Source organism: Crocuta crocuta, unplaced genomic scaffold (genome assembly GCF_008692635.1).
Source record: "Crocuta crocuta isolate KB4526 unplaced genomic scaffold, BGI_CrCroc_1.0 scaffold48, whole genome shotgun sequence".
NCBI lineage: Eukaryota > Metazoa > Chordata > Mammalia > Carnivora > Hyaenidae > Crocuta > Crocuta crocuta.
Window position 1 is genome coordinate 10,968,796 of NW_027533089.1, and position 27,943 is coordinate 10,996,738.

Sequence of the window (27,943 nt, forward strand, 5' to 3'; positions counted from 1 at the left end):
TTCTTAGAATAGGTTAACTTGATTGTGAATCACACCAAGAAAATTTTTTTAGCTAACTGAAGACTTCTGTTACTGAGATGACTTATTATTTTACTATTTTGTGACAAATTTCCTATAAATGAGGTTAATGAGCACCTTTTCTATTAAAAATCTACTTCCATTTTTCATATATTTGTTGAGCCAGGTCAGTTTTCTTTAATCTACGTTCTGCTTTTTGCTGGAGAGAGAGCATTCATTAGTCTCAAGAGGAAAATATTTCTAGTGACAAATATTTTTTTAAAAAGTATTTTTCAAATGAATAGTTTGACATAAAAAATAGAAAAGAATAACTTTGATTATTAAACATACAAACTCAAGAACATTCAAGTTTTTGTTTTTTGTTTTTTTAAGGTTATAGTATGAGAAGAAAGAGCACATCAGTGGTAATGGCTAAACATAAGCCATAATTACCAGAGTAGGTAGACATACTGACTGGGTATCCATATGCTGTTTCTAGACTCTAGCCTTACTAAATGGGAAACTTCTCAGCAGATCCACTTGCTCATACTTATCTCCCACACAGAGAGTCTTGCTATGCTGTCACTGAGAGGTATAATTTTGGAATGCAGCAATTTATAAGCCTCCACCTCTGGTCCTCTTCTACTCTGCCCACTTCGTTATCTCTCTTCCCAACCAGCCCAAGACTCTAGTAATCAATCTTCTTTGAGAGGGAACAACTTATTTATAACTGGATATAGAGATCCTGATGGCTCCATGCAGAGGGAAGAATCTCCAATAATATTTTCAAGGCTGATTTCACTTTTCCTTTTAGCAGCCACCTAATTACACTTAAGATGGTGAGAAAAAGAAAAGCATTTTGGACTACTGGTCTTCACCTTGGCCTCGCAGCTTCCCTTTAATCAACCAGTGTATGCAGGAAGTTCCCAATTGTAAATACGTGCGGTATTTAACAATGCACCTAGAAACTTTGTGGAAAGCACCATGTTATTTCCAAGGAGAATGTGTTAGGTGGGGAAGAGAAGGTAGGAAAATCAAGAGAAACCATTAGGAAAAACATGGCAATGCACACAAAAAAATGCTTTAACAAAATACATTTAAAAACTGGATAAATTAAATTCAATTTTAGGTGGTATTACCCAGTTTCTCATAAGTTTATTTTAGTGTTCATAAAAGGTGTAATATATGCCTCTAGGAAAGGAAATGATCTCCTTTACCTATAGAATAGAGCACCAACATCAGGTTGATTTTTCTAAAAGTACACATGGCTTAACAACATCAATAAAGTAAGTCTTTTGACTCATTTAGTCCCAATCACATCCATTAATTTTAAGATTTGTACTCAAACCTCTGTGTACTAGGCTAAAACAGCTTCTTTCTCTGCTTACGGCAGTGACAAGTAATTAGGGAAGCTAGAGGTCTAATTCTACTTGGATAGATCTAACTCAAAGATCATGTAGTTAGTCCAAAGAACTATTCCAGGCATCTTTCATCTTAGTCCATATTTCAGAATCTGCCAGAAAGCAAATACTAAAATTTGAAAATAAATTATTCATCCTGCCCTGGTCTCTAATCAAGAACTTATGGTTATTATAAAAAGACTCTTTTTCACCCCATCTCATAATGCACAATAGCAAACATTACATAAAGAACGATAATCACAAGCTCATATCTTTAAAAAAAGGGTGCAACAAAGCCTCTTCAGCTGTTATTCTTGAAGCCGGATTGAGATCTAGAAGTTTATCAAGCAGGTCATAAGCTTCATCAGGTACCTCATTCCAGCCTTCTAAACTGATAGTATCTGTATTCAAACTACCCCCACAGCCATTATTGTCTTTATGCAATGAATTCCCGGGATGCTGTGCTTCAGGTGTTTGTTGAATAACGTGAGAAACGTTATGGTCAGTCTTCTCTGAAAATGCTGGGTCACGAGCAGCCGGCCCTTGAACATCACTTGTTAATGTGAGAGTGTTAGAATCTATACCTCTGAGCTTCTCACAGAGTTTTCTCAAGTCTTGTGCTGGGATTTCTTTGCTACACAATATTGATTTGCCTAAAAGAGAAAAAATACATGTACATTATTTGAGTATATCAGAAGCCTCTCTCATGGGAAACATCCATGTCCAACTGTGTGCTTTCTGGATATTTTTACCCTGCATAAGAGACAGAGCACCACATGCTAATATGTGTTTTGTACTACATAGCTGAAGGTCAAATCATAAAGTGGGAAGTGGGAAGTAGAAAGCAGTGGCTTACTAAGCTATGTAAGGAACTCACTTGACTGTCAACTTCTTCAGCTTCACCATATCCTTCTATAATCTTTCATCAGCTGCAGCTCCCATACCCTCTCCCCATTCCTAGCTTTTACATTCCTCTGGCTACATGGTTCTTATCTTTGCCTAGGATCCCCTGTGCTTCCCCCACGTGCTTGGGATACTCCAACTTATATCCTCACTCAGCTTAAGGATGACCTCTGTGAGGTGTGACACTCTGACAGAGTTGAACATTCTAAACTTGTGTTGCAACCTGTGAAAATTTCTATTACTTTTGTTAGCCTATATTGTAACTGTAGATCTATCTCCCCTACTAGACTAGGAGCTCTTTGAAGATAAGGACTATTTTATTTACTTTTGAATCCTCAAAGCCTAAACAATGTCTAATAGATATGAGGCTCTCAATTAATGGCTGCTGAACTAGACANAGACTTTCTTCTTGGGAAAACGTGAAGGGGGTAACCTGACTTCCCTCATTCCCTCTCGTCCAGATGTGGGGGGCGGGGAGGCTCCCTCTGGCTGCTCAAAGGCTTCAGGAAGACTTTGTTTTGCAACTTGCAAAAAAAAAAAAAAAGCTTTATTCAGTCTTTCAAGTCATTGTTCAAATATCATATCCTTACAGATACATGGGTCCTTGACTGACCCATTTGAAATAGCTGAGCCCTCTTCTCTTCTTTTATCCTTCTCAATACCAGTCATTTGTCTGACAGATTTGTCTCCCTCACTAGAATTTAAGTTCTGTGAGAACAGACTCAACAATACTACCTGGGCTACATAAGGTCCCAAATAATGTTTCTGAATAAACCAGATCTGTTTTTAAAAATATAAATGTCTCAAACAATTTCCTGACAGAATTATTCAGATATAGGCAAAAATAAGCTAAGCACACAAACAGGCAAGAGTATATTATATTTGCCTTATGTTTCCTTACTAAACAGAAATGTGGCTCTAAATGATAGAGCAGCACAGCATACAGATTTCTGGGGTACACTGGTTGTTAACAATCTAGCTCTGGATGATATACAGTTACTTTTACATGTCTTGATCTAACTACTGGATTGGTGTTCTAAGGCAGGGAAACCAGGGAGGAGGATGTGGCAGGCAGGGAAGAGACAAAGGAAAATAAATGACCAAACTAAGTTTGCTGAGGATACAACATGCCAATCCATTTTTACTCTAAATCTCTTTTATCATTTCTATTCTCTCTAGAAAGTTATAGGCAGAGGAGAATAGTCATATAGTTTTATTCATTAATTAATTAATTACTATTTTTTAATTTATTATTGAGAGACAGAGAGAGACAGAGTCAGAACAGGGGAAGGGCAGAGATAGAGGGAGACACACAGAATCCGAAGCAGGCTCCAGGCTCCGAGCTGTCAGCACAGAGCCCGACGCAGGGCTCGAACTCACAAACCGCAAGATCATGACCTGAGCCCAAGTCGGATGCGTAAACGACTGAGCCACCCAGGCGTCCCTTCCCTTATTCATTAATCTATAGGCTATGGTGAAGTCATAAAATAATTAACAGTATGTGTTATAATATTTCCCTAAGTTATACAACATGCTTAAATTTTTTCACATGATCAAAGGAGGACTCATTATTCAGGAAAAATAATACATTCAATCAAAAATATTTTGTTACAGACAAAGTGTCAAGCATTTGTTTTAGCTCAAGGTTCTTCTTTTGAATTTATCTGACATAACAAGTACTTGATGACAATCCACAGGGGGCCAGGTGGAGTTGAGGACAGTGAGACACGTTATACACAAGAGAAGTAAAAGTATTCTCAATGCTAATCCCAAGCAAGTCATTTCTTTGGGTCGTAAAGAACACAAAGGTGACCGATGAAGTTTTGAATCCTGTATTCAGCCCACAGTTATTTTAAGATTTGACTGAAACAGCTGCAAAAGTCACACTCATAAAAAGAGACAAATACTACATGACATTACTACTTTTCTTATATGAGAACAAGCATGACAATGATAAATCTTTAAAAGCCTAGGCCCGCTATCATGACCCTTGCCCTGGAATGCTTTTGCATAATATACTGTGCTTCCATTGTTGGTCCTCATTATAACTTTGACTACAGATAAGAGAAATTTAAGCTCTCCAAAAAGCTGTTTTGATGTTCATTCTCTTTAGAAACTTCATAAAATTCTCATGAAGTTATTCGACAGTAGATGAAAAGTTTTCTCAATCAGTTGAGAATAAATATACTCATGTAAGAATACAATTTCCAAGATATTGATTGATCTTGCTTTCCATTTATGGTCAACTTCCCTTTGTCTATGTGTATCATTTCACCCTATTATCCTCTGATAAAATTTTGTTATAGTAGGTACAAGAAAGTGACAAGTTATGGATTCACTTGGCTGAAGAAACACTTTTCTTAACCACCACCAAGTTTTCCGATGGATTAGACCACAGTTACAGTGCCTAAGGAAGGGGCAATCATTTTTGCAATGGTTCTTAGCAGCAGTTCTTGGTTAAAATCACTTGTTTTTTCAAACTAACAAGCCTGGGCCCTTCCTATGTATCATATTTTCCTGAATCTTATTTTCCAGGAAGGAGTAGGGTGAGATAGGCATATGTATTTCTTTAAGTTCTTTAGATAATTCTTATATGGACCCAATTAAGGCCTACTGATCCTGGAGCTGGGCACAAGGCACACCAACTTCTTATGAAGTGGGTTGCTTGAAATTTTGTCCCAAAGGGGTGTTTGTTCTATATTGTGTGGTAGCACATTGATTCAATCAGAGCCACCCACTTTGGAAAATATTAACTATAACTGTGCATGGAGAATAAACACAAGGTGAACATGTGAGTTGAAGTCCTTGGCCAGAACAATGCTGAGAAAATTCTCAAGTGCCCCATGAAGTACACTGCATATCCCAATCTTGGAAGTATAAGAACTTTTCTAGCTAAGGAGATGACTTCCCACATCCAATATATGCTTATGTAAATAATACTCCACCAGCAAAGGTGTTCGGCTCATTTCTCTTCCCCTGCTACCCTAATCCTAAGGAACCTAATAACCCACATTTTATTATCTTCCCTATGGAGTCCTTATTATTCTGTCTCAAAATTAACCGTTTACTTGTTAGTATACACTAAGATCAGTTAAGGCAAGCCCAAGAACACATGAAGCTTAATATACAATAAACAAACAAAAACATACTATTCGAAATATTTATGTAATAAAGTCAAACCATAACTACAGGGAGTTAAGATTTTATTCCTTATTCTTTTAAGATTATAAAGTTGAAATATTTAAATAGCACTTTGTGCTTACTGAGATCAAATGATTATATAGAAGAGAAGTTGATAAATTATTTTCTTACACAATGCAATTAGTTATTGAGCAACAGAGAAATTTTCTACTTAACATCGGAGAATTTTATGAACATAGAACATATTTGTACAGAGAATTCCTTAATAATCTGATTTATAGCAAATAATCAAAGGCATTTCTTTTGTTCTATAATATAAAACTGCTTACCAAAAGTTTTAGCTGCTTGGATAGTTTCCCTGGATCCACGAATTGTCATAATTTGAGCCAAAGCAGTTAAATCATCACTTGCTTTATAAAATGGATACCGTCCACTAAGCAAAGAAAGGAATATGACACCTGCAGACCACATGTCAATTGCTGTAACAGAAAACAAACTTTAAAAAAAAATCCCGTATCTATAATTTTATCATCAAGAGTCAATTTACATCAATGTTACACCCATAGTTCTCAACCTTTGCTGTACAAATCCTCTTGAGCCTTAAAAAAAAATTCTGATATCCAGGCCTTAGAGATTCTGATTTAATTGTGGAGTAGGGCTCAGAAATCAGAATTTTTTAAGTTCTTCAGATGCTTAGAGTGGAATACCATGATTGAGAAACCCTAGTCTAACATCCTTAATACAAAATACAATGTTTTCTTTCTTGAGCAATATGTTGGTAAGTTTAAAAGGATATTTCATCATTATAAAACACTAAGTAGATATGTACTTTGTAAGATCAAAAGAAATACAAAAATAGCTATGTGGAAAAATCTGGATGTTCCTCAAGAATTAGGCACCAGAGTGGAAAGCACTGAACATAAGAAGCTTTTCCTCAGCCAAGTGCTTACCCTAACTTCTGCTAAAGAAATTTTAATCTCTAGAATTCTGATAGTTAACATTAAGACTAGCACATGCTCATGTTAAGAAACTAATTTTTCTTTTAGGAACACCTCTCCTAACTGTTGACCTCCCAGCATCACCAAGTTATTTGCTCTCCATTCCCTTGGCCAGTGTATCACCTGCCTTTCTTTGTTCCCACTGTAGCTCTGCCTGTTCCTGCAACATTCTCCCCACCCCTTAGGGCTGAGGTTCCCCAGCGTTCCAACCTCTTCCCCAGTATATTCTCCTTGATTGACACATCTACTTCACAGCTTCAACCATCTTTTATATACTAATGACATTCAACTGTATTTCCAGCCCAGACTTCCCTAAGCTTGACTTTCATTCTGTTGGAAATCTTTATCTGGGTGGCCCACCAATATCTCAAGCCAATTATGTCTCAATCCACCTTTTCTTTCCCTGTAAACCAGTACTTCTTTATTCTCCTCCTTGGTTACTGATACCCATTCAAGTTCCCCAAGGTAGAAATACGATAAACATCCTGGATGCCTCTTCCTTCACCACCCCACACCCAAATTCCATATCCAGTTATCCAACAAGTTCTGCCTTTCCCATCTTTTATCTTTCTTTTCATTCCTATTTCTAGTCCCCTCATTCAGGCTTTCATCATCTCTCACCTGGACCATAGCAGGCCACCACTCTCCAAAACCTATCCTGTCGGCACCCCTGCCAGAATGATCCAGTTATAACATAATTATTACCAGGGCATCTGGGTGGCTCATTCAGTTAAGCGTCTGACTCTTGATATCAGCTCATGTCATGATCTTGCAGTGTGGGATCAAGCACTGCATCAGGCTCTGAGCTGACAGCATGGAGCCTGCTTGGGATTCTTTTCCCTTCTCTGCCCCTCCCTTGTTTGTGTGCACATGTGCTCTCTCAAAAATAAGTAAATAAGGGGCAACTGGGTGGCTCAGTTGGTCAAGTGTCTGACTTCGGCTCAGGTCATGATCTCAGTTTATGGGTTCAAGCCCCACAATGGGCTCTGTGCTGACAGTTCAGAGTCTGGAGCCTGCTTCCAATTCTGTGTCTCCCTCTCTCTCTGCCCCTCCTCCCACTCACGCGCTCTCTCAAAAATAAATGAACATTAAAAAATAAATTTAAAAAACATAATTATTACCATTTCTTTCCCTTGAATAACTTCCCAACAACTATAATATACAGCCCAAGCTGTTTAACATGTGTGATCTGACTTGCCTACCTATTATCAGGTTTATTTCTCATATACCTTCACGTCCATCTTACATTCTAGCAACACTGAACTTATTGTTTCCTACTGACAAGACCTTGCTGTTTCTTGAGATCCTCTGCTCATGCCAACCATTTACTCCAATTTAAGTTCTCTTCTCAGCGGTTCTCTCTTCCATGAACTTCCTTCCATATTCCCTTGAGATAGGAATAGTTATATATCCCTAAAATACCTCATATAAATATTTATAACCATGTTGAAGAGGTTATACTTATTTGAGAGTGTAAGCAGATAATCTTTTTTTTTTTTTTTCTATCAGTAGCAAGTATAGAATGCACACAATGGATGAATGTGTTTCTTTAAAGTCCATAATCCAGGGGAATGGCAGGATTCATTTACTCAGTAAGATTTTACTCAGTAAGATTTTTCCTGGGTTCTGGCTTCATAACAAATTTGGCACATTATAGATTTTTTTTTTCCTTTTTCAAAACTTTTTAATTCTACTGTATTATTTTCACAATAACAAAAAATAAGTTTAATCAAATACACAATCTTATGTGTAACACAGAAGACCTTTGGGGGTACTGGGCAAACAAGATAAAATGCTGCGAGTCTTAAGTTAGCAAAGACTACCAACCACAATTTTTCCTCCACAAACATGATGTTAACAAAATCATCTTATAAATAGATAAACAAGATGCGGAAAAAGTCTATGACAAGAAAAACACAAACAAAACCAAAAAAAACCCACTAGGAGTAAAAATTTTCATTAATAGCATTATCTCAAAAATGGGACTGCCACACTGCTAGAACCACTTATATAACTTACTAAAAGTGGAAAAACACTTAATATTAGTAAAAACATAAAGGTCATAAAATAAAATATATTTGGAATAACCAATTCTAATTGGGTTCTATATTTCTAGTGCAACATACCTGTGGTTTGATTGGGGCACTTTGTCAAAACCTCTGGTGCTCTGAATCCCGGGGTACCTGCCCTCGGGGCAACCTGTTGTCGCCTTATGATGATGAAGTAAGAGTTTTCTAGTTATGTTAAAGTTTAATTCTTTAAAACCAAAAAGTAACATTTATCTATTTCACAATAAATTCTGCCTTGATAGCTAGATAAAAGTTATTTATACAGCAAATGATAATCTAGTGTGATGAAAATCCTAGATTTTGTTTTACGGTCCCAACCCCGTCCCCACCCCTCAAGTTACCAGGCCTTATTCCAGAAAATTTTTAAGGTAACTTCTAGGTGTAAAAAGAGGTGGTAGATGATAAGAACCATTAACAGAAAAACAAAATATAACAGAATTGAATGCAAGAGAATTCAGAGGTATAAAATATCATTTGCTTGCAGTGATATTAGGAAATTAGTTTCTGATATACTTATTCACGTATACACTTAAGTTAATCAGGGAAGGCTCAAGAAAGCTCATGCAAGTTTTGAAAGAAAGGGAGGAACTTATGTAACTAAGAGTAGGAGATAGGAGTGAGAGAGACACTCTATTATTTGGTTCTGATTATTCTACACAGGCAGGAATAAGATAACAAAAGATTAAATCACCAAGTAAAATGTGTGATTATAAGGTTCCAAAAAAACTATCCCTGCTCCCACAAAAATTACCTGCATACAAGAGCAAATGTGTTTTCCAATGAGCAATTCATGTCAAATGAACACTATATGACAACTGTTATCATTTGCTCATCATGGTACCTCTCCACATTAGCGTCTGTGTAGTTCATAGAACTGGGTTCCCTTCCTCACACTGAATCAACTGCCCACCAAATCGATGCAATTCCTAATCTTGTCTGGTAGCATGCTGATGATTTTGTAGCAGCATTAAAACACATTACCTTGAAAGGCAAATGCTGCAAACTTTATCTGTTGCATAGCAGTCACAGGTCAGGCTAGCTGGGCAAGAACTGGCAGTTTTCCTCATCACACCACTAGTCATAACTTTTGAAGAAATAGCCTTCTTTTTTGGTGCTAACTTTCTAGATAATACATCCACAGTCTTTGACTGCTTCATAAGCTGTAAAAGAAAAGCCATATTTCCTATTTTGGTGATATTTAACCTAATGCCTTCAAATGCTAGCAAGGCAAAACGTAACCGGAGAAACATAACTTTTAAAAATGCTGAATGTGCTGTTGGATTATAAGTTAACAGTTGTCTACTAAAGTATTTAAAATCTTTTTAGTTTTCTTCTGTGGAATAAACATATTAAAATTTACTAATTAGTCCTCAATTGGTAAATATCTGACTTATACTTCATTAGAACTTTTCCTGATGTATTATAAAAGTGTAATATAGTTACATTCTAGTGTCTAACTCCATTTCAGAACTGTAAACTGCACAATTACATTGGCTTCAGTCAGTTTTAATTTCTTGCTCATACTATCTGTTACAGGATACTGTAAGTCAATTTAAAACCATTTAACACTGATGACAATTTTGTAAACTTTATAAACATCCTAACGCTATCAACTGTATGTCAGAAATGTGTTAGTTATTAGAAGCTCACATCCTAGCCAATGAGAGAAAAGGCCTTAATGTTCTAAATGTTCCTTTAGAAAACAGCAACAGTCAGCTAACCAAAAATGATGAAAAATTCCACCAGAAAAGTTCAGGAAAAAACTGGAGAAAATAAAAGTGTTGACAAGATGCTCAAAGCCACAGCAAAACTCTACTTTTAAAAACAGAATAATAATAAATGCTAGTCTACCAATCCCTAAATTCTCTTCAGTGTACTGACTGATGATTGCACTATTAAGCTACATTACTTACTTTCACTGCAGGGCTCTCATGTGAAATGGAGCTGTGTATATTGAAATTTCTTTCTCCAAAAACAGAGCGCTGGACAGAAAGGCCTACAGATCCCTCCTACAATACCAACAAAAACAAGGAAAATAAGGATTATATCTGTAACACTTTCTGCCAGCTGTACTCTGCCAGTTTTGAAAGAGTTAAGTGACATGAAACAAAAACAGCTGCATCCAAGTCATTCTCAGGCACCAAAACACTTCTATGAAAGGAGAAAATAGTCTAGACAGAACTCTTAATACCCATATAACTGTTACCATAATCCACAAATATATAACTAAAAAATTTTAAAAAAACCTGCATGGATGTTATATTTTGCTGTGCAGCTAAAATGGAGATAGACACTTTAAAATTTTTCCCCTATAACTAATGTTTTCTTTAAAAAAGGATAATTAATCTGAACTTTATAACATGCAGGGAAAAATTATTTTCCATTTTTGTTACATAATGTAACATTATAGAGACATTATAAGTCTACCACATACTTTGTTTTGAAATGATAAAACAATCTATTATAAATCTTAGTGGAATCTAATCAATTGAATATGTAACAAATGTAAAAATAACTTTTTTAATTGCAAGTATTATCCTGGTATTACATCTCCCTCTGTTGGATAAAGAAATACATTTCTAAAACTGTATTAACACTTAAGAAATAAGATAGAACCTTTCCATCTTTTCCTTGTTTAATCTGACTCTGTGCGTTTGTGTAGGGCCTCTTCACGGTCTTCACAGTAGGCTGCTGATCCAGTTCCTTAGGTGCTGCTGGGCCACTCAAGGAAATCTTGTTTCCTGTGATTACATGGGATTTATTTTGTGGACAGCTCTCCTGTTGGGCTTCAGAATGGACAAGTTTGAGAAGCTCTATTTTGGTATCATGGGTTCCTTGGGCCAAACCAAAGTCTACCAAGGCATACCTAAGAAACAAAAGCAAGCATTTTTACTTCTTTGTAGCAACTGAAGTTTAGTAACATCATAAAATGCTCTATTCATATTTACACAAAAAAAATAAATCTTCAGGGGATCCATTAAGAATTTATAACATTCTTGGGGTGCCTGGGTGGCTCAGTCAGTTTAGTATCCTCTTTATTTTGGCTCAGGTCATGATCTCCTGGTTCATGAGTTAAAGCCCTACATCAGGCTCTGTGCTGCCCACAGGGAGCCTGCTTGGGATTCTCTTTCCCTGTCTCTCTACCCCTCCCCACCTCTCAATAAATATTTTTAAAAATGTGTAACATTCTTGAAAAAAGACAAGAAAAATGAGTTTATAGCCAAGGTAATGATTTAAAAGTTAACTAGGCTTGAAAATTAAGGAATGATACATCCCAAACACACATAAAGTCTTTCTCCCTTTTCTCCAATGGCCTGTACTGACAAAACAGACAAGGACTACAGGATATAAGCCCAATCTTTTGTTCTCTCATGATCGTTAAGATGGCATCACAGCAGATACTTTGTAATTAACAAGCTTAAAAGAAAAATTAATTAAAATCATGGGTTTAGGGGTGGCTGAGAGGCCCAGGTTGGCTAAGTGCCTGCCTCTTGATTTTGCCTCAGGTCATAATCTCATGGTTCGTGAAGCCCCACGTCGGGCTCCATGCTGCTTGGGATTCTCTCTCTCTCCATCTCCTCTCTGCCCCTCTACCATTCTTGCTCTCGAAAAATAAACTTAAGAGAAAAAAAAAATATCATAGATTTAAAACTTGATTTAATTAAAGAAAATTAAAGAGAAAAGCCAGAAGAAAAGAAGTTATAGTTCTATACCTCCTACCACTCTTGGTAGACTGTATTGTATAGCAAACAGTATTTAAACTAGGTTTTCAGCTTTACAATGCCTCTATCAGCATAAAAAACACTAATGTATATAAACATATATAATATAAACATACATCAAAACAGAACTTCAGTGTTGGCTATCGTGTGATCTAATCCCCTCATGAAGGCCGGAGGTAAGAGAAATATGAAAGACCCTTTTTAAGGGTCTTTTTAAGTTTATTTTAGCTAAGTGCTATTTCCACTGAACCATGGTATATCTAATGATGTACACTGCTTTACTAATATAACTTTATCTTTTGCCTCACTGTATTTCCATTCCCCAACCACAATGAAAATTTAAAACATAAAAAAAATCTGTGCATGGCTGTTATAGTATGTTCTGTATCTCAGAGTTGAACCCCATAGCACAAATTCATTCAAGTGTAAGTATTTTCTAGGAACTCCTCATACTTACTTTTTTAGGCGCCTATTATATAAAAAATTGCTGGGTTTAACATCACGGTGAACAATACCAAACTGATGAATGCGTTTCAGAGCTCTGAACAGATTAAACATATATTCCCGTACTTCTTGAAAGGAAAGAGAATTCAAAATGTCCTAAAATAAAGTTATGAATAAGATCATAAAATTGCCTTCAGTTAAATATTTAGCCAATAAAAATTCAGTAAGGATTAAAACCTACCAAAAAGGACTCATGCTCCAGATACGGCATAGCAATAACCACATGATCATTTTTCCTAAAGCAGTATTTAACTCCCATGACATTGTCTTGCCCCCTAGTGGAAAAATGCATAATGAACTTTAAAGGAAAGGTCAAATGAAACGAAACGTTATGCTCAGTTTCTTTAAAAATGCAATTTTTGCTATGTATAAATGCTAGAAAACTACTTAAAACCACAATCTTATAGGATAGTACACATGTTTAACTGACTTGTACAAGTGTTTTTAAAAAACAAAAAAAGCACTATTTATGAGGTCACTTATAATAATTCAAACATGAGAGAATTATAGTTTTAACTGGGGAAGTGACAGAATGAGAAAGACAAGATGAAAAACAAAAATGAATTAAAAAGTTTTTGTAGCAGATAAATGATAATAGTAAATAAGTTAATTAAAAAACAATAGCTAATATTTATTGAGCATTCACTATATTTGCCAAGCTTTGATCTAAGTAAGCACTTTACATCTAGCAACTAATTCACTTAATCCTCACAACAGCCCTATGAGGACAGTGCTATTGTTTCCTCCCCCGCCCCTTTATTTTTTTACAAATAAGGAAATTAAGGCACAGAGAGATTGAGGAACTTCCCCTCAAAGTCACTCAACTAGTAAGTCATGGAGCCAGGATCCAAATCCAGACAGTTTGCTCTAGATCTTATGGTCGTAACCACTATGCTATATTGCATCATAAAAAGCTGCGGAAAATAGGGTAAAGTTAATTTCCATGGTTTTGAGTCAGCAGAACAACGTGGATACCAACCAGAGTTAGTAGAACAACATGGATACCAACCAAAAATGTGGAGAAATCAGGAAAAGAAGCATCAAAAACCAAGACCTCATTCTGATAAAAAGTTCTAGATATAGAACTAAATCTTATGTGAAAAGTGAGAGGTCAGTGACAGTGCTTGTGGAGAAGTGATACCTAAAGCTGTGAAAATGATTAGAGAGAGGAGCAAATGAACCTTGGAAAATTGCCAAGTTGGAGGACAAAATAAGGAAGAAGGGGCAGGAAGCCCTGAAAGCGATGTCACCCAGATGAGGAGTTTTAAAGGAAGTAGTAATCAGTATGAAGGTCATAGAGAATAAGGACTGAGGGAAGGCTTTGAGTTTGGCAAAGAGGAATTAACTGGTAATTTTTTACAGAACAATTTAAGTGGAAAGGAAGAGGCCAAATAGGACTTAAGGAGGGAAAATTGGATACACGGAAGCAGAACATACAATTTGCCTAAAATATCTGGCAAAGAAAAGAAGAAAAACCAGTGTGGGAACTAGAAAGGAAGCAAGATTAGATAAAGACTTTTTTTTAGCATGCACTTTTTTGAAGTACATGGAAAGGAAAAGTGGTAGAGAAAAGTATTTAAAACATGAAAAAAGGAACAATTTTATTCAAGGGAGTAGAACGTTATGTAATTATGCCTTACAGAGGTCATCTCATCCTTCTGTCTTCTCTAATAAACATAGGGGTGAAACAAAGAAATAAGATCGTCCATTTATTCAATATTTAGTTGGCATGGTTGTTATTTGGTAGACAGTATGTTAGATATTAGGGATGGGAAGGTAAATTAAACTTAACATGATTTCCACCTTCCTGGAGTTTACTAACGAACAATAACAGATAATAAACAAGACAACAAACGACAGATTATGAGGGTTTTGAAAGAGATGAAAAGGTGCTGTGACAATAACAAATAGGTGAATCTAATAATTTAATTCAGAAGACATCTTTGAAGTTTGCTCAGACTAGAAAGATCAGCATGCAAACACTGGGAGAGGTCTTACTGACCAGGGAACAGTATGGGTAGTGACCCCGAGGTTAGAAAGCTCGAGACAAATCTGAGGAACTAAAGAAACAAGAACACAGAGAGGGACGTGGGAAGCATGCATGAGATAAGGTTGGATTTTTTTTTCCAAAGGACACTGGGAAACCACTGAAGGATTTTAAGAACTGGAACTAACAGTATACAATTTATATTACAAACATAAATTTTTATATTTCAAAGATTACTCTGGCTATTCTTTGATCATGGGATTCAGGGGGAAAGAGAAGAAGCAGGCTATTATAGTCATCAGACTAAACTCAGGTTTAGTCTGAGATAGTGGTTGAGAAAATAGAAAGACATGGATGGGTTTTTAGATAGATTTTGGAGGTAAAATGGCCAGGACTTGATGATGGATGCTGAGATGAGCCGATGAAAACAGCTTTATCTTGAGATGAAAACTCAAGAAGAAATGTCAAATTAGTAGGTGGGTATGTACAAATCTGTAGGTAAGAGGTCTGAGGCAAGTTATATACTTATGGGAATCACTATCATACACTTAAAGCCACATGGAAATACATGATACTACCCAGCGAAGAATCCAGAGCAAGAAAGCCTAGGATAAGGCACAAAGAAACTCCAACATTTAGATGTCAGGTAGAAGAGGAAGAACTGGCAAAAGATGCTGAAAATGAAAGGCCAAATAAAGTAGGAAGAGAACAAGGAGTAAGTGGCAGTACAGAAGTCAAAAGACATTGGTTCCAATCAATTATGTTAAACTCTGCCTAGCGTTCACGTTAACAGAAGAAACTGGTAAGATGGAAGTCATGGTGGACTCTAATCGAAAGTTTCAGTTTAGCATAGAGGAAAGCAGACACGCTGAGAGTAGTAAAGGTAGGGTATGGAAGTGAAAACAGTATGTATGGATCATTTTTGAGAAGTCTGGCTGGGAAGAGCAGCAAAGGAAGGACAGAACAGCTGGAAGAGGATGGAAGTAGAGGGGGATAGGAAATACTAGACCATGTACATCTGTTGACAGAAATGACCTAGAAGAGAGAGACCAAGGATAAAGACATGCCAGATGATTCTGCTGTTTAAAATAAAGTAGGAGTTGGGGCTGTCAATAGCTGGGGAGACATGAAATAGGAGTTCCCTACATTAAAAAAAAAAATATCTAGACCATGGTTTGATTTGGTAGGAAGATTAGAAAAAGATGTGGTAAGAGAACAGGAAGTCAAGCTGAGCCTCAAGTACAATCCACTCTAAAGATATAAACTGAATTAACCATCCCAACATTAGAGGGGGAACAGCGCTACCAAATTGCAGACACCTGACTGAAAAATATGTTGAATTCATGGACAATCTAGCCATCCCTGTTAAGATATCCACTTAAAAATCTTAAATATATAGCCAGTTCAATAAAAGATATTGCCTACCCAGCCACTGTTAGGCACTGAAGTTCAGCTGCAATTCTTATTGGATGACTTGTTGGAATTAAGTGTTTCAGAGCTATTTTCTCTTCAGGTCCTACTTGCAACTGTGCTGTGGCCAAATAAACAGAGCTAAAAGTGCCTGTAAAACAATGTATTCAATTTTTCAATATTTGGTTTTTTAAAATATTAATGAAACAATGCTAAAATAGATCCTAAGACTGTTTAGAACCCATAAAATTATCCTAATCTATCATTAATATATTTAAAGATATTATACATAAAGAGCAAAAACATCTAAAAATATGGCTAACTTTCAATTTTTAATAAATTCTTAACTGTCTTCAATTCGTTAAGGGATGTATTAATTTACCAAAGTTCTATAGTAAATCTGTTGCCTGGGTTAGCATAAAATATTTCCATGGTCACAATCCATTCTAGTGAGTAATTTTCTATAGCACTGTCATTTGAAATTACTTCCTTTAGACTTGATACAGGTCTGTTAGAAGCAGTTAATAGTTAACAGTTGTTATTAATAGTCTTAGGGGGGTAAAAAAAAAAACCCTACAAAACCATCTAGGCTTTTAAACTTAGCATTAAACTAAGCAGAAAAAGTAAGAGTTGGTAGTCAGTTAAATTTGAGAAATGCTGAGTTAAAACAAATTGATAAATTTCTTTACTACAAAATTTTCCAGAGCTCTAATGCGTTTAAGTACATCACAAATAACCAAAAGGGAACTAAACGTACTATATTTTACAAACTTATTTAGCCTTAGAACTCCCCTCCCCCCTTCCAGGAATAGCTATTAATTTGTTAGGAGGACACCAGTAGGAGGACATCCAAACTGTTTTCCAGAACAAAATTTTTGAACACTAAGTCAGTGTTCAAAAAACATAAAGATGTAAGGATCTGCTTCTTATATCCTAAATCATCTCATCTTCTAATTTTTCTGCCCAACGATCTTGGCTTTTCTTGTCTGACACTTTTTATTGTGGAAAGCAAACAATGAAGTAAATGGAAGCTTTTTTCTTTTTAATTATTTAGGCATTTCCTAACATAGCCACCAAAGCCTTGTTAGCTTTTACCTTCTCATTCACTTCACATCTGATAAACTGACCCTTCATTCAGTCAACAAGACTGTCAGTCTCTCAATGACATTTATGTCAATACTGACCATCTTATAAATATTGTTATCACTTTATTTCCTTCATTTTGCCACCTTAGATTTCTATGTTTCAACATATATTCTACCTAACTCTAATGCAGAAAGAAAAATGAGAGGACTTTCCTTGATCAAATTCCTCCACATGAATCTTAAATTTCTCATTTTTAATAATTATCTTTAATAATACATTGGTATATCAACATTTTAATGGTATAACAGCATAAAGGTTAAAATAAGACTATTCATTTTACTGTAAATATTTATTCTTTCATTCTTTCCAGGGGAAAAAAGAAAACTTGATGACATAATTAGTAATATGACCATGGTCTTATTATTTTAAAAAGGATATGCTTTTCAAAAGGAAATAGTAATGAAAATCAAGATTATACAAAGGAAGGGGCGCCTGGGTGGCTCAGTCAGTTAAGCATCCAACTTCGGCTCAGGTCATGATCTAACGGTTTGTGGGTTCAAGCTCCGCATCTCACGTTTGTGCTGACAGCTAGCTCAGAGCCTGGAGCCTGTTTCGGATTCTGTGTCTCCCTGTCTCTCTGATCCTCCCCTGCTCATGCTGTCTCTCTCTCTCTTTCTCTCTCTCAGAAATAAAGAAAACATTTAAAAAATTAAAAAAAAAAAAAGATTATACAAAGGAAAACATAAGAGGAAAAAGCTTATAAATCAATCAATCTCTAAATTACCTTCTCCAATTTTGTCCTTAATCTTAAACAGATTACCAAGCTGTGGTACAGCTTCATAAAGCTTCTCAATATCTTTTTTAACACCTATCAAGGAAAAAGAATTTATAGTTATAATTAATGAAAATATATTTTATGCTTTAAGTTAAAAAACCTCAATGAAATAAATTCTAAAACATAATTAAAAAATAACTATAATAAACCTTAAAATCATGATAAAAATACTTAAAACCCTGATAAGTTGCCATAACACACACACACACACTTCTTGAACAAACAGATAAAACTGGTAAGTCCCAGAATCACACACATCAAATTTCTATTACTCAGAATTACACTAACCTATACATTGTCACTGCATAGAGTACAACACAATAAAGAAGCTAAATTTAAAACTAACTAAACAATTTGTGCTGCAATCACTAGATGGCATGACAAGGACACAATGTAATCTTCTTGAAAACTACTTCTCTCCCCCAAAGATACAAAATCTTATAAACTTGGGGAAGTTTTATATATTGAGTATTCACAGTGTGCCCTTAGAATTCTACCAAAGATCTCAGGGATGTTAAAAACATTTTTTAAAAAAGAATGGTCCCAATTATCAATAGTATCCTTTATCCTTGAGACCAGATAAGATAAATTGCTACTTTTAAATAAATATAAGCTCTTTACAAAAATATACATGGTTCAAATAAGAAAAGGCAGTAATAGCAAATGTGATAAACTACTGGATATAAAAGAAAACTACATACTTAGGAGTCATCGGATTTTATTACAATATCTAAGCCAAACATTAGCCACTTTTTAAGTTATAATAGTAATAATCTAAATAGTATATAATGTTTAAGACATTTTCATTTAAGACATTTTCAAACCACTTTCACATGTATTATCTTTTCAGATTTTCAGAATAGCACTAGGATATTGGCAAAACAGGAATTATCCTGATTTTCAGATAAGAACACCCTATTCAGGAAAGTGAAATTATTTGTCCTTTTAAACATGTGTTTTAAAAAATGTTCATGGTCCCCTGGGTGGTCCAGTTGGTAGGGCGTGTGACTTTTAATTTCATCTCAGGTCATGGTCTTGCAGTTCATGGGATAGAGCCCCAAATCGGACAGTGCTAACACTGTGGAGCCTGCTTGGGATTCCCTTTCCCTCTGCCTCTCCCCGACTCTCTCAAAATAAATACATTTTTAAAAACTGCTCAGCGATGGGTATGTCAAAAAAATTAACAAATTTGGTGCAACTTAGGAGCTTAGTCTAGTGGAAAAGTCAGATGTTAAAAGCTATGAATACAAGACACTAACTATAATAATACAGGAATGTATATGTTACTAGATATAAGGAAGGGGAGAGGAATGAACACACCTGAAGGTATTGGCAAGCTCCTGGTGACCATTAAGCTGTGTTTTGAAGTATTCACCAAGTAGAAAAAGGGGGCGAAGACATTTTGCAAAGAAGGAACTATGTATGCAAAGACACAGAAAAGGAAAAAGGCATGGACTATTTTGAGGGGAGGGGAGGGTGAGGGAGGTAATGAAATTCAATGTGGCTGAAGAAGGGAAAAGGAGAGAATGCAATTGAAAGCCATGGGAAATTTTTAAGCAGGAAGATGACAAGTAGAGGATGAAGTTGAGGGGGAGGAAGAACATTAAGAGCTGGAGACTAAATAACAAGCCAAGATCTAGCCCAGTATGCTTTCCACTATATCAATCCATCTAAGGAAATGGGAAGAACTTACTTTCCCATCTACTTCATGGGTAACTGGAGAAGCTTGATGGGTTTCAATATAAGAGGCAATACTAGAACAGTAATGGGTACCAGTTTTGGAGATGGGAGGCCTAAATTAAAATCCTGGCTCCATTATTTACCAGACTAGGTATGACTTTCCTTGAGCACACAGCTTATCGCTTTGATCCTTAGTCTTTCCATCTACAGAAAAAGGGTAATAAATGTACCCATGCCATTGAGATCCTATGAGGATTATATGAAATAATATACATAAGAGAAGCTTTTAACGCAATGCCTGGCACGTAGTAAATATTAAAAAGATAGTGGTAATTATTGTTATAGTTATTAACATTATTTCTTTAGCACTTTTGCTTTTCCCGCTACATCTTTTTCCCTTATTATTTCATGTGGCTAGCTCAAAGGTCAGTCTTCTCTGATATCCTATTTAAAACAGCATTCTTCTGGGGCGCCTGGGTGGCTTAGTCGGTTAAGCGTCCGACTTTCGCTTAGGTCATGATCTCGCGGTTCGTGGGTTCGAGCCCCGCGTCGGGCTCTGTGCTGACTGCCGGCTCAGAGCCTGGAGCCTGTTTCAGTCTGTGACTCCCTCTCTCTCTGACCCTCCCCTGCTCACGCTGTCTTTCTCTCTGTCTCCTAGAAATAAATAAAAATCTTAAAAAAAAATAAAAATTAAAAAAAAAAATAAATAAAACAGCATTCTTCTCATAACATTACCCTGTTTATTGTCTTTGGAGTGACTGTCCACTATAAAATCATCCTGTTTATTTGTGTGCTCTCTGCCTCCTCCCACTAGAACATAAGCTCCACCAGTACAGATCCCTGTGTGCATAATTCACCACAGCACACTCAGCTCCTAGTTAGGACAGTGCCTGGTATGTTTATTCAATGAATGAATTATTACTATCGTTATGGGCATTCAAAGATAGCTGTAGGGAAAAAAAGCAAAGTTTAGAAGTTACAAAAGAGTGAAGAAGTCAAGAAGTAGCAGCTACCTCACTATCTGCGACCACACTACTTCACTCTAGAAACCAAATCCAAAGTCTGGGGGAAAAGCCAGACTCTAGCAGTCATTCTTGCCACAGTCAATTACAATCTTTTTTTAAAAAAAATTTTTTTTAGGCTCCAGGCTTTGAGCTAGCTGTCAGCACAGAGCTGGACGTGGGGCTTGAACCCACGATCTGTGAGATCATGACCTGAACCAAAGTCAGACTTTAACCGACTGAGCCACCCAGGCGCCCCAATTACAATCTTAATCTTAATAGGTGTCAATTCCAACCAGCTTCAAATTCCAGTGTCAAAGGAAAGGCACCATGAAAGGGTAATAAAAATGACATGTTCAATTTTATATTACATTTCCTTGATACTGAAACACAATTTTAAAAACTCTGAAATTGGGATGCAACTTGCAATTATTGTCAGCCAGCATCAATATTTACAGAACAGGTATCAGTGACTTGAAGAAAATCTAAGAAATCATAAAAGAGCATTCACATTTAACCCTTTAAGAGCAAACAGCTGTAGGGAGAAGCGGTAAAGCAGAAATCAAATGTAGGCCAGCTCCACATAATTGGGCTCTTATGAGTGCATTAACAAATGGTAATAAAAAAATGAACTCTTCAAAGAAATTCTGCATCACTAATGTATAGAGAACAATATTATGAGGGGGAAAATAGGGTGTCAATAAGTGTGACTATACTGAGTGACTCAGAAAAGAAAGAGGTTAAATATTTGTTTCCTTTATAATTATGTACCAGACATACAATTGTCTAATTATATTCAAATTCTTTCAAAAAGTATAAAATAAAAAATTCTAGGTGATAAGAAAGCACTGTGTCATAGTATAACTGGCAGCACTTCTGAGCAGCAGATAAAATGATGTATCTAACAATCAATGTTATTTAGGGGAACCTGGGTGGCTCAGTCAGTTAAGCACCTGACTCTTGATTTCAGCTCAGGTCATGATCTCCCGGTTCATTCGTTTGAGCCCTGAGTTGGGCTCTGTGCTGACAAGGCAGGAGCCTGCTTGGGATTCTCTCTGTTTCTCCTCTATATGCTCTCTCTCTCTCAAAATAAATAAACTTAAATTTTTTTTAAATCAATGGTATCTATATACAATGAAATGTTAAGAACCCTGTTTGTGGTCTTTTTATTACTAAATGTACTAAAGTGTTTGTGTGTGTATATATGAGAATACTAAAAGCTTTATTGTAGTATGATACAGAGTTGTGCTGTCTTCTAGTTTCATGTAACTATTTAAATTTATTTTTTTAAAGATTTTATTATTATTATTATTATTTTAAGTGTTTATTTTGGAGACAGAGACAGCATATATGCNCTCAGAAATAAACAAAACATTAAAAAATTAATAAAAAAAACTTAAAAAAAAAAAAGAAAGAGAAGGAGAAAGGATCTGAATGAAGCAAACTGCGCTGAGAGTGGGAAGTCCAATGCAGGGCTTGAACCCAGGAACCGTGAGATCATGACCTGAGCAGAAGTTGGATGCTTAACTGACTGAGCCACCCAGGTGCCCCTTAAATTTAAATTAAAATTTAAAAAAAATTAAAATTTCCTCAGTTGTATTAGCTACAGGTGATCACATAGAAAGATATCCATTATCACAGATAGTACTATTGGGTACTGAAATAGAAGAAAGCCTAGGTTAAACTCCTATCATTAAACCACATTAATATTCATTTTCTTAACCTGAAAATCAAAGGGGTTAGATCAGATGAATTTTCCTATGAGTTCCACATTTTGCAACTTCCCTTTGTATTAACATGAGCTGGTAGATATGCTGGTTAACTATTGGAAATCACCAGAGAGGAAATATACATAATAAGGGAACTACTGTAATACACAAGCCATGTGAAGGACTATGTAAGCTCAATGTGCTTCCACACCACTACTAACTTGCTATGTACTTACCTACCTTTACAAAACTCAAAATATGTTTATATTAGTTTCCTGTCACTACAGAGCAACTCTGATATTTTCAAACAACAGTAAAACTTTCTGACAACCAAACTAAATGCAAATCCTCATTTCTGAAGTGGAGATGAGAGTAAACAGCAGAAGGGAACATTAAACAACGGAAAATACTACCAAAGGCAGACAAATGAATATATACTTTGAGGATTGGGGGAAGACCCTGAAAAGTCTAACAAGCCAAAAAATTATTTACATACTTATACTTTCCTTTTTTCAAGTTTATTTTGAGAGAGTACATGCCAGTGGGAGAGGGGCAGAGAAGGAGAAAGAGAATCCCAAGCACAGAGCCCAACTTGGGGCTTAATCTCACAAACCATGATACCATGACCTGAGCCAAAATTGAGCCAGATGCTTAACCAGCTGAACCATCCAGGCATCCCTAAATGCCTATACTTTAAATAAGGTCTAGGCTTCTATTTTGAAATTTTAAGCAAAAATATTTTTCCTGCTACATAATATATATCCAAGTGGCTTTAATACAGCAAGAGCCTCCTTAACTATGCTCCCAGCTTTCATCATTGCTGGCCTATTACTGTCTATTCATAACATAGTAGCCAGAGTGATCCTGAGAAAGCTAAGTCACCATGTCACATGTCAAACCCAGTAACAGCTTCACAGCTTGCTCCATATAAAAGCCAATGAACTACCTCCTCTCCTCACACCTCTCTTTGCCATCACTCCCATCACCCTCCAGCCTCCAGGGACAAGGACCTCCTTGCTATTCCTAAATACTAGGCACACTCCCATCTCAGAGTCTTCTCCTTTACTGTTTCCTCTGCCTGGAATGCTCTTCCCCAGATATCTATGTAGCTCATTACTTTACCACCTTCGAGTCTTCATTCAAATGTTACCACAATGAAGTCCTCTCTGACCAATTACACTTCTTAAAAATCACAATCTCCTACTCAACATTTCCTATCTCCACTTCCCTTCTGTATTTTCTTCACTATTTCTTTTATTGTCTATCTTTCCAGTAGATTGAGGGCATTGATTTTTGTCTGTTTTATGCACTGATTTATCCCAGCACTTAGAGAATATTTAATATTCATCATATAAACAAAATGTTTTTAATTACTTACCAAGGAGTAAAACTGCCTCTCTAGGAATATATGTGATGCTTATTTTGGGGCTTCATGTACTGTCTGACTTACATCTCTTAAGCTAGGAAGATCATATAATTTAGCCCAAACTGAAGCACCCGAGTGAAAGGAGGCACTAATAATAATTACAGTGTGACAATAGGCATAAACTGGATCTGTCCCACACAAATCATACAGCACCTATAACTCATTTTAGTAGCAAGAGCTAAGAGCATCCATACAACACACTAAACACACACCTATAGTATAGTTCAACAGTACAGAGAAAAACATTTGATACAATATTATGCCCAGTATTTTGTTCATTGCAGCATTTTTCTTAATAGGAAAAAATGGAAAACAATCTAAAGGTTCAATAAAAAGGGTAATTAAATTAATTGTAGCAAACTATGCAATGAAACATTAGGCAGTCAAGTTAAACGGAGCTGTAGATTATTTAATTACATACGAAATGTTCAAGTTACATATTGCTAAGTAAAAATTAAGATTAGAAATAAGTTGGTTACGATACTAATTTAGTTGTTTTTTTTGTTTTGTTTTGTTTTAAATGTATCTCAGTATGCACAGGACAACTAAAAGACTGTAACAAAAGCCCAACAGTGGCAATATTTGTATAATTTTGTATAAAATTTGGATGTTACTTCCTTATTTGAGTTTTCTACACTTTCTAAATTTTCTTCATCATGTATAATTTTTAACAAAAAAAAAAGAGCTACAAAGGCTGACAAATATCCTAAAACAAAGGGCCATGTTATTCATCCACTGCACTATTTTACTTTATATCTTCGCATTAAACCATTCATTCACCTATTTTCTTTTTTTTTTAATTTTTTTTTTTATGTTTTATTTATTTCTAGGAGAGAGAGAGAGAGACAGTGTGAGCAGGGGAGGGTCAGAGAGAGAGGGAGTCACAGACTGAAACAGGCTCCAGGCTCTGAGCTGGCAGTCAGCACAGAGCCCAACGCGGGGCGCGGGGCTCGAACCCACGAACCGCGAGATCATGACCTAAGCGAAAGTCAGTCGCTCAACCGACTAAGCCACCCAGGCACCCCATCATTCACCTATTTTCAAGCACCTACTCTGTGCTGGATAGTATTAGGTTCTGGGAATACAAAGATATACAAAAAGGTCCTACCATTCAAAAGTTATTCCATCAAGGGAAAGTAAATCATATTAGCTCATGAGACAGTTATGAGCCTGGATATCATCTACTTTATTCCTTACTGAAGTTGTTTTTATATAACCTTAGCTTTTACTAAGAGGAATATTGTTTTTAAAAAGCATGAATAAAATTTCAGCATGTTTTATGAGTTATTAAAGGTACTGCTTAAAAGGTTCAATGTTGTTACATAAAAGTCACAAAACTTTAGAAATTTAGAATACAATTCACTTTATTCTTTATTTCCCAGATTTTCAGGAGAATATTAGAATAGTAGTTTTCATGTGAACCCAATGGTAGAACCAAGATGGATTCATCTGTTCATACACTCTGCCTAAAGCACAAGATACACCACGAGCTATATGAGATACTGCCTTCAAGGAGCTTACAGTATAACTGAAAAGACAAAATACACAGAGTGCTCAAAGATACAAGAACTATAAAACAATGACTGTTGTTATTGTATTATGGGTCCAATGGCATAGGAGAAAGCTGAATTGTGAAGAACGGGAAAAATGGAAGAGGGACAGCAACCATGAAACTGGATGAAGTGGTATTTTAAGGTTAATCTAGTAGCAGTGTACCAGATGAACTGGAGGATGGAAAAGAAGTGGAAGCTGGCAGTTTAGGTGAGAAACTTCATTTTAATTCAGAGCATGGTGTAAAAGAATGGATTACTGTGGTGGAAGTGGGAATAAGAAGCAATGACATACATATTAAAAAAGAAGTAAGATAAAGTTGGGTAACTGCATATGAGGAGCAAATATTCAATCATTAAGCCGAAGACAACTCTAAAGTTTTTAAGCATAGGCAACTGGAATAATAGTGGCTTTCACCACCAAAAATAGAGACATCAGGAAGGGTACTCATTGTGACACCAAAGAGTTTAGTTTTAGTCAGAAAGCAAAAGCATGTGGTATCATTTTTTAGGATGTTGTTAAAGTCTATTTTGTAGTGGATAAATACATTTCATGGATAGAAGGTCAAAATTAGTATATCTCTGGACAAGCACTAAACACGCTTAAAACAAAGATGGAAAAGAAGAGTTAGCTACCTTTTAGGAAAAAGAAAATGGTCACCTGGAACTCCTCTATTTAACAAATATTATATTTATTATGGGGCACCTGAGTGGCTCAGTCAGTTAAGTGTCTGACTTCGACTCAGGTCATGACCTCCCCATTCCTGAGTTTGAGCCCCATGTAGGGCTCTGTGCTGACAGCTCAGAGCCCGGAGCCTGCTTCAGATTCTGTCTCCCTCTCTCTCTGGCCCTCCCCCGCTCACGCTGTCTCTCTCTCTCAAAAAACTAAACATAAAAATTTTTTTAAAAAACCCACACATGTTTATTAAATGCCTATTATGTCCCAGGCACTGCTAGAGCAGGAATGAAGGCACACGCATTTTAGCGTACAAGATCAGGTATTGTTTGACGCTCTCCTCACTTCAGGGTCTGGATTAGGGTCAAACAACACTGACACGTACACTGAGATACAGTGCTTTAGTACTGCTGCACACACTTCGTTATTTATTTTTGTCAGTGAATTCTGCTTTTCAATACTTTAAGTGAAAAGTCCTCCATTGTCGACTTCCAAATCCAAGTTTAATGCAATATGGTGAGGAAAGATAAGAGCATAGATCCCTAAGAGGAAGAAATTCTGGTTTGGGTATCAACAAACCGTTCTTGGATAATCACCAATATTTAGACCCTAGCAACTTTATCTCTAAAATGACACGGATGGATTACAATCTTTCTAAAATGCAACGGAATCCTAAATCTAGACCTCAGGAAGCTTTACTGATTTGTAAAACACTCCCATGTAAACATACAACTCACTTTACCATTCCGGAAGCTCCTTTTAAATAAAAAATAAGCAAAATCACAGAATTGTTGCCTGCACATCCACGGAAGTAAACACATACCTGATAGTTTAAAATTCTGCTCATGTTTTTTTAACGAGCCATCCGCCTGAACCTGGTCACACTGGGGAGAAAAAGCCATCGGTTCATCCATCCGAATCCCCAAAGATGCCTCCATCACAAAACAACTGGGATGCAAAATGCCAGCTAAGGGGTCATGTCCACCAGGGGAGCAAAGCAGCTGTGAAAACTAGAATACTGGAGAAGGTGAGAAGTTTCAATCACTCACTGAACCAAGCAGTAAAAAAAAAAAAAAATGCCAGTCCCCACTGGGACAGACATTTAAACGCGCATCATGTGTCTAAATCCCCAAAGAGGGTGTAACTGTGGGCCATTTCTAAAGGATTACATTTGCTTCCCTTCCACCTTACAGCAACATGGACAGGAGGGTAGGGGGACGAGGGGCAAATATCCTAGTCGGGGGAGCCTCCTCGGCGGCGGCGCAGGCAAGAGTGGTGGTGGAACTGGGGTGAGGGCGCGCCGGGGCACAAGCCTGCTGGGGAATACGGGGAGCAGGGGCAGGTGCGGTAGGCCTTGTGGGGAGAGCGGTTTGACTTTGACCTGAGAGAGAAAAATGAAGGAGGAATGATTACGGAAAGGGAGCGCCAGGAGTCTCGTTCAAGGCTCCGTGCAAGTTGACGGAGAACTGATCCGATACTGGCCACCGGTGGCGGGCGGAGAAAGAGAAGAGGGAATGAATGGGATCCTTCTGGGAGCACCGACCGCGAGCTCAGCGGGGAAGGACCTTCCTCCCTCAGACCGGAGCCCGAACGGGATGCTTAGTGCGCAGGCGCACGACTTTCCCGCCGTGGGTCCGCGGGATCCGAAGTGGGGTGGGGGGTGGGAGGCTACTGCGCTGCGACAAGACCGAAGTTACGATCCAGAATTCGTTTCTAATCCCTCAGAATCCCGCGCCAGGGAACAAACCGTCAGAAACTCACAGTTTAAGGGAATACGACTTCTGTGGCTCCCCAGGTGCCTGGGTCACCGCCTCCAAGAGCTCTCAACCTAGCGACTCTGCCGAACGCG

The 27,943-nt window shown here is 36.8% G+C and overlaps 1 protein-coding gene across 3 annotated transcripts; it reads right to left on the reverse strand.

The window, feature by feature from the left end:
- Window positions 1-316: 316 nt before the first annotated feature.
- On the reverse strand, window positions 317-27,943 carry CDC7 (cell division cycle 7). Of its 3 annotated transcripts, none has more exons than XM_077746134.1 (12): window positions 27,856-27,943; window positions 26,918-27,112; window positions 18,002-18,085; window positions 16,147-16,282; window positions 12,916-13,009; window positions 12,688-12,830; window positions 11,125-11,374; window positions 10,422-10,517; window positions 9,490-9,668; window positions 8,566-8,648; window positions 5,771-5,920; window positions 317-2,050 (listed from the first exon to the last, which is right to left on the reverse strand). In XM_077746134.1, the coding sequence occupies exons 2-12, from the start codon at window positions 27,030-27,032 to the stop codon at window positions 1,656-1,658; spliced, it is 1,725 nt and encodes a 574-aa protein (XP_077602260.1). In that variant the 5' UTR covers window positions 27,033-27,112; window positions 27,856-27,943; the 3' UTR covers window positions 317-1,655. The 3 variants fall into 3 exon arrangements, with proteins under 3 accessions (XP_077602260.1, XP_077602261.1, XP_077602262.1); XM_077746135.1 differs by lacking the exon at window positions 27,856-27,943 and adding an exon at window positions 27,286-27,330; XM_077746136.1 differs by lacking the exon at window positions 10,422-10,517.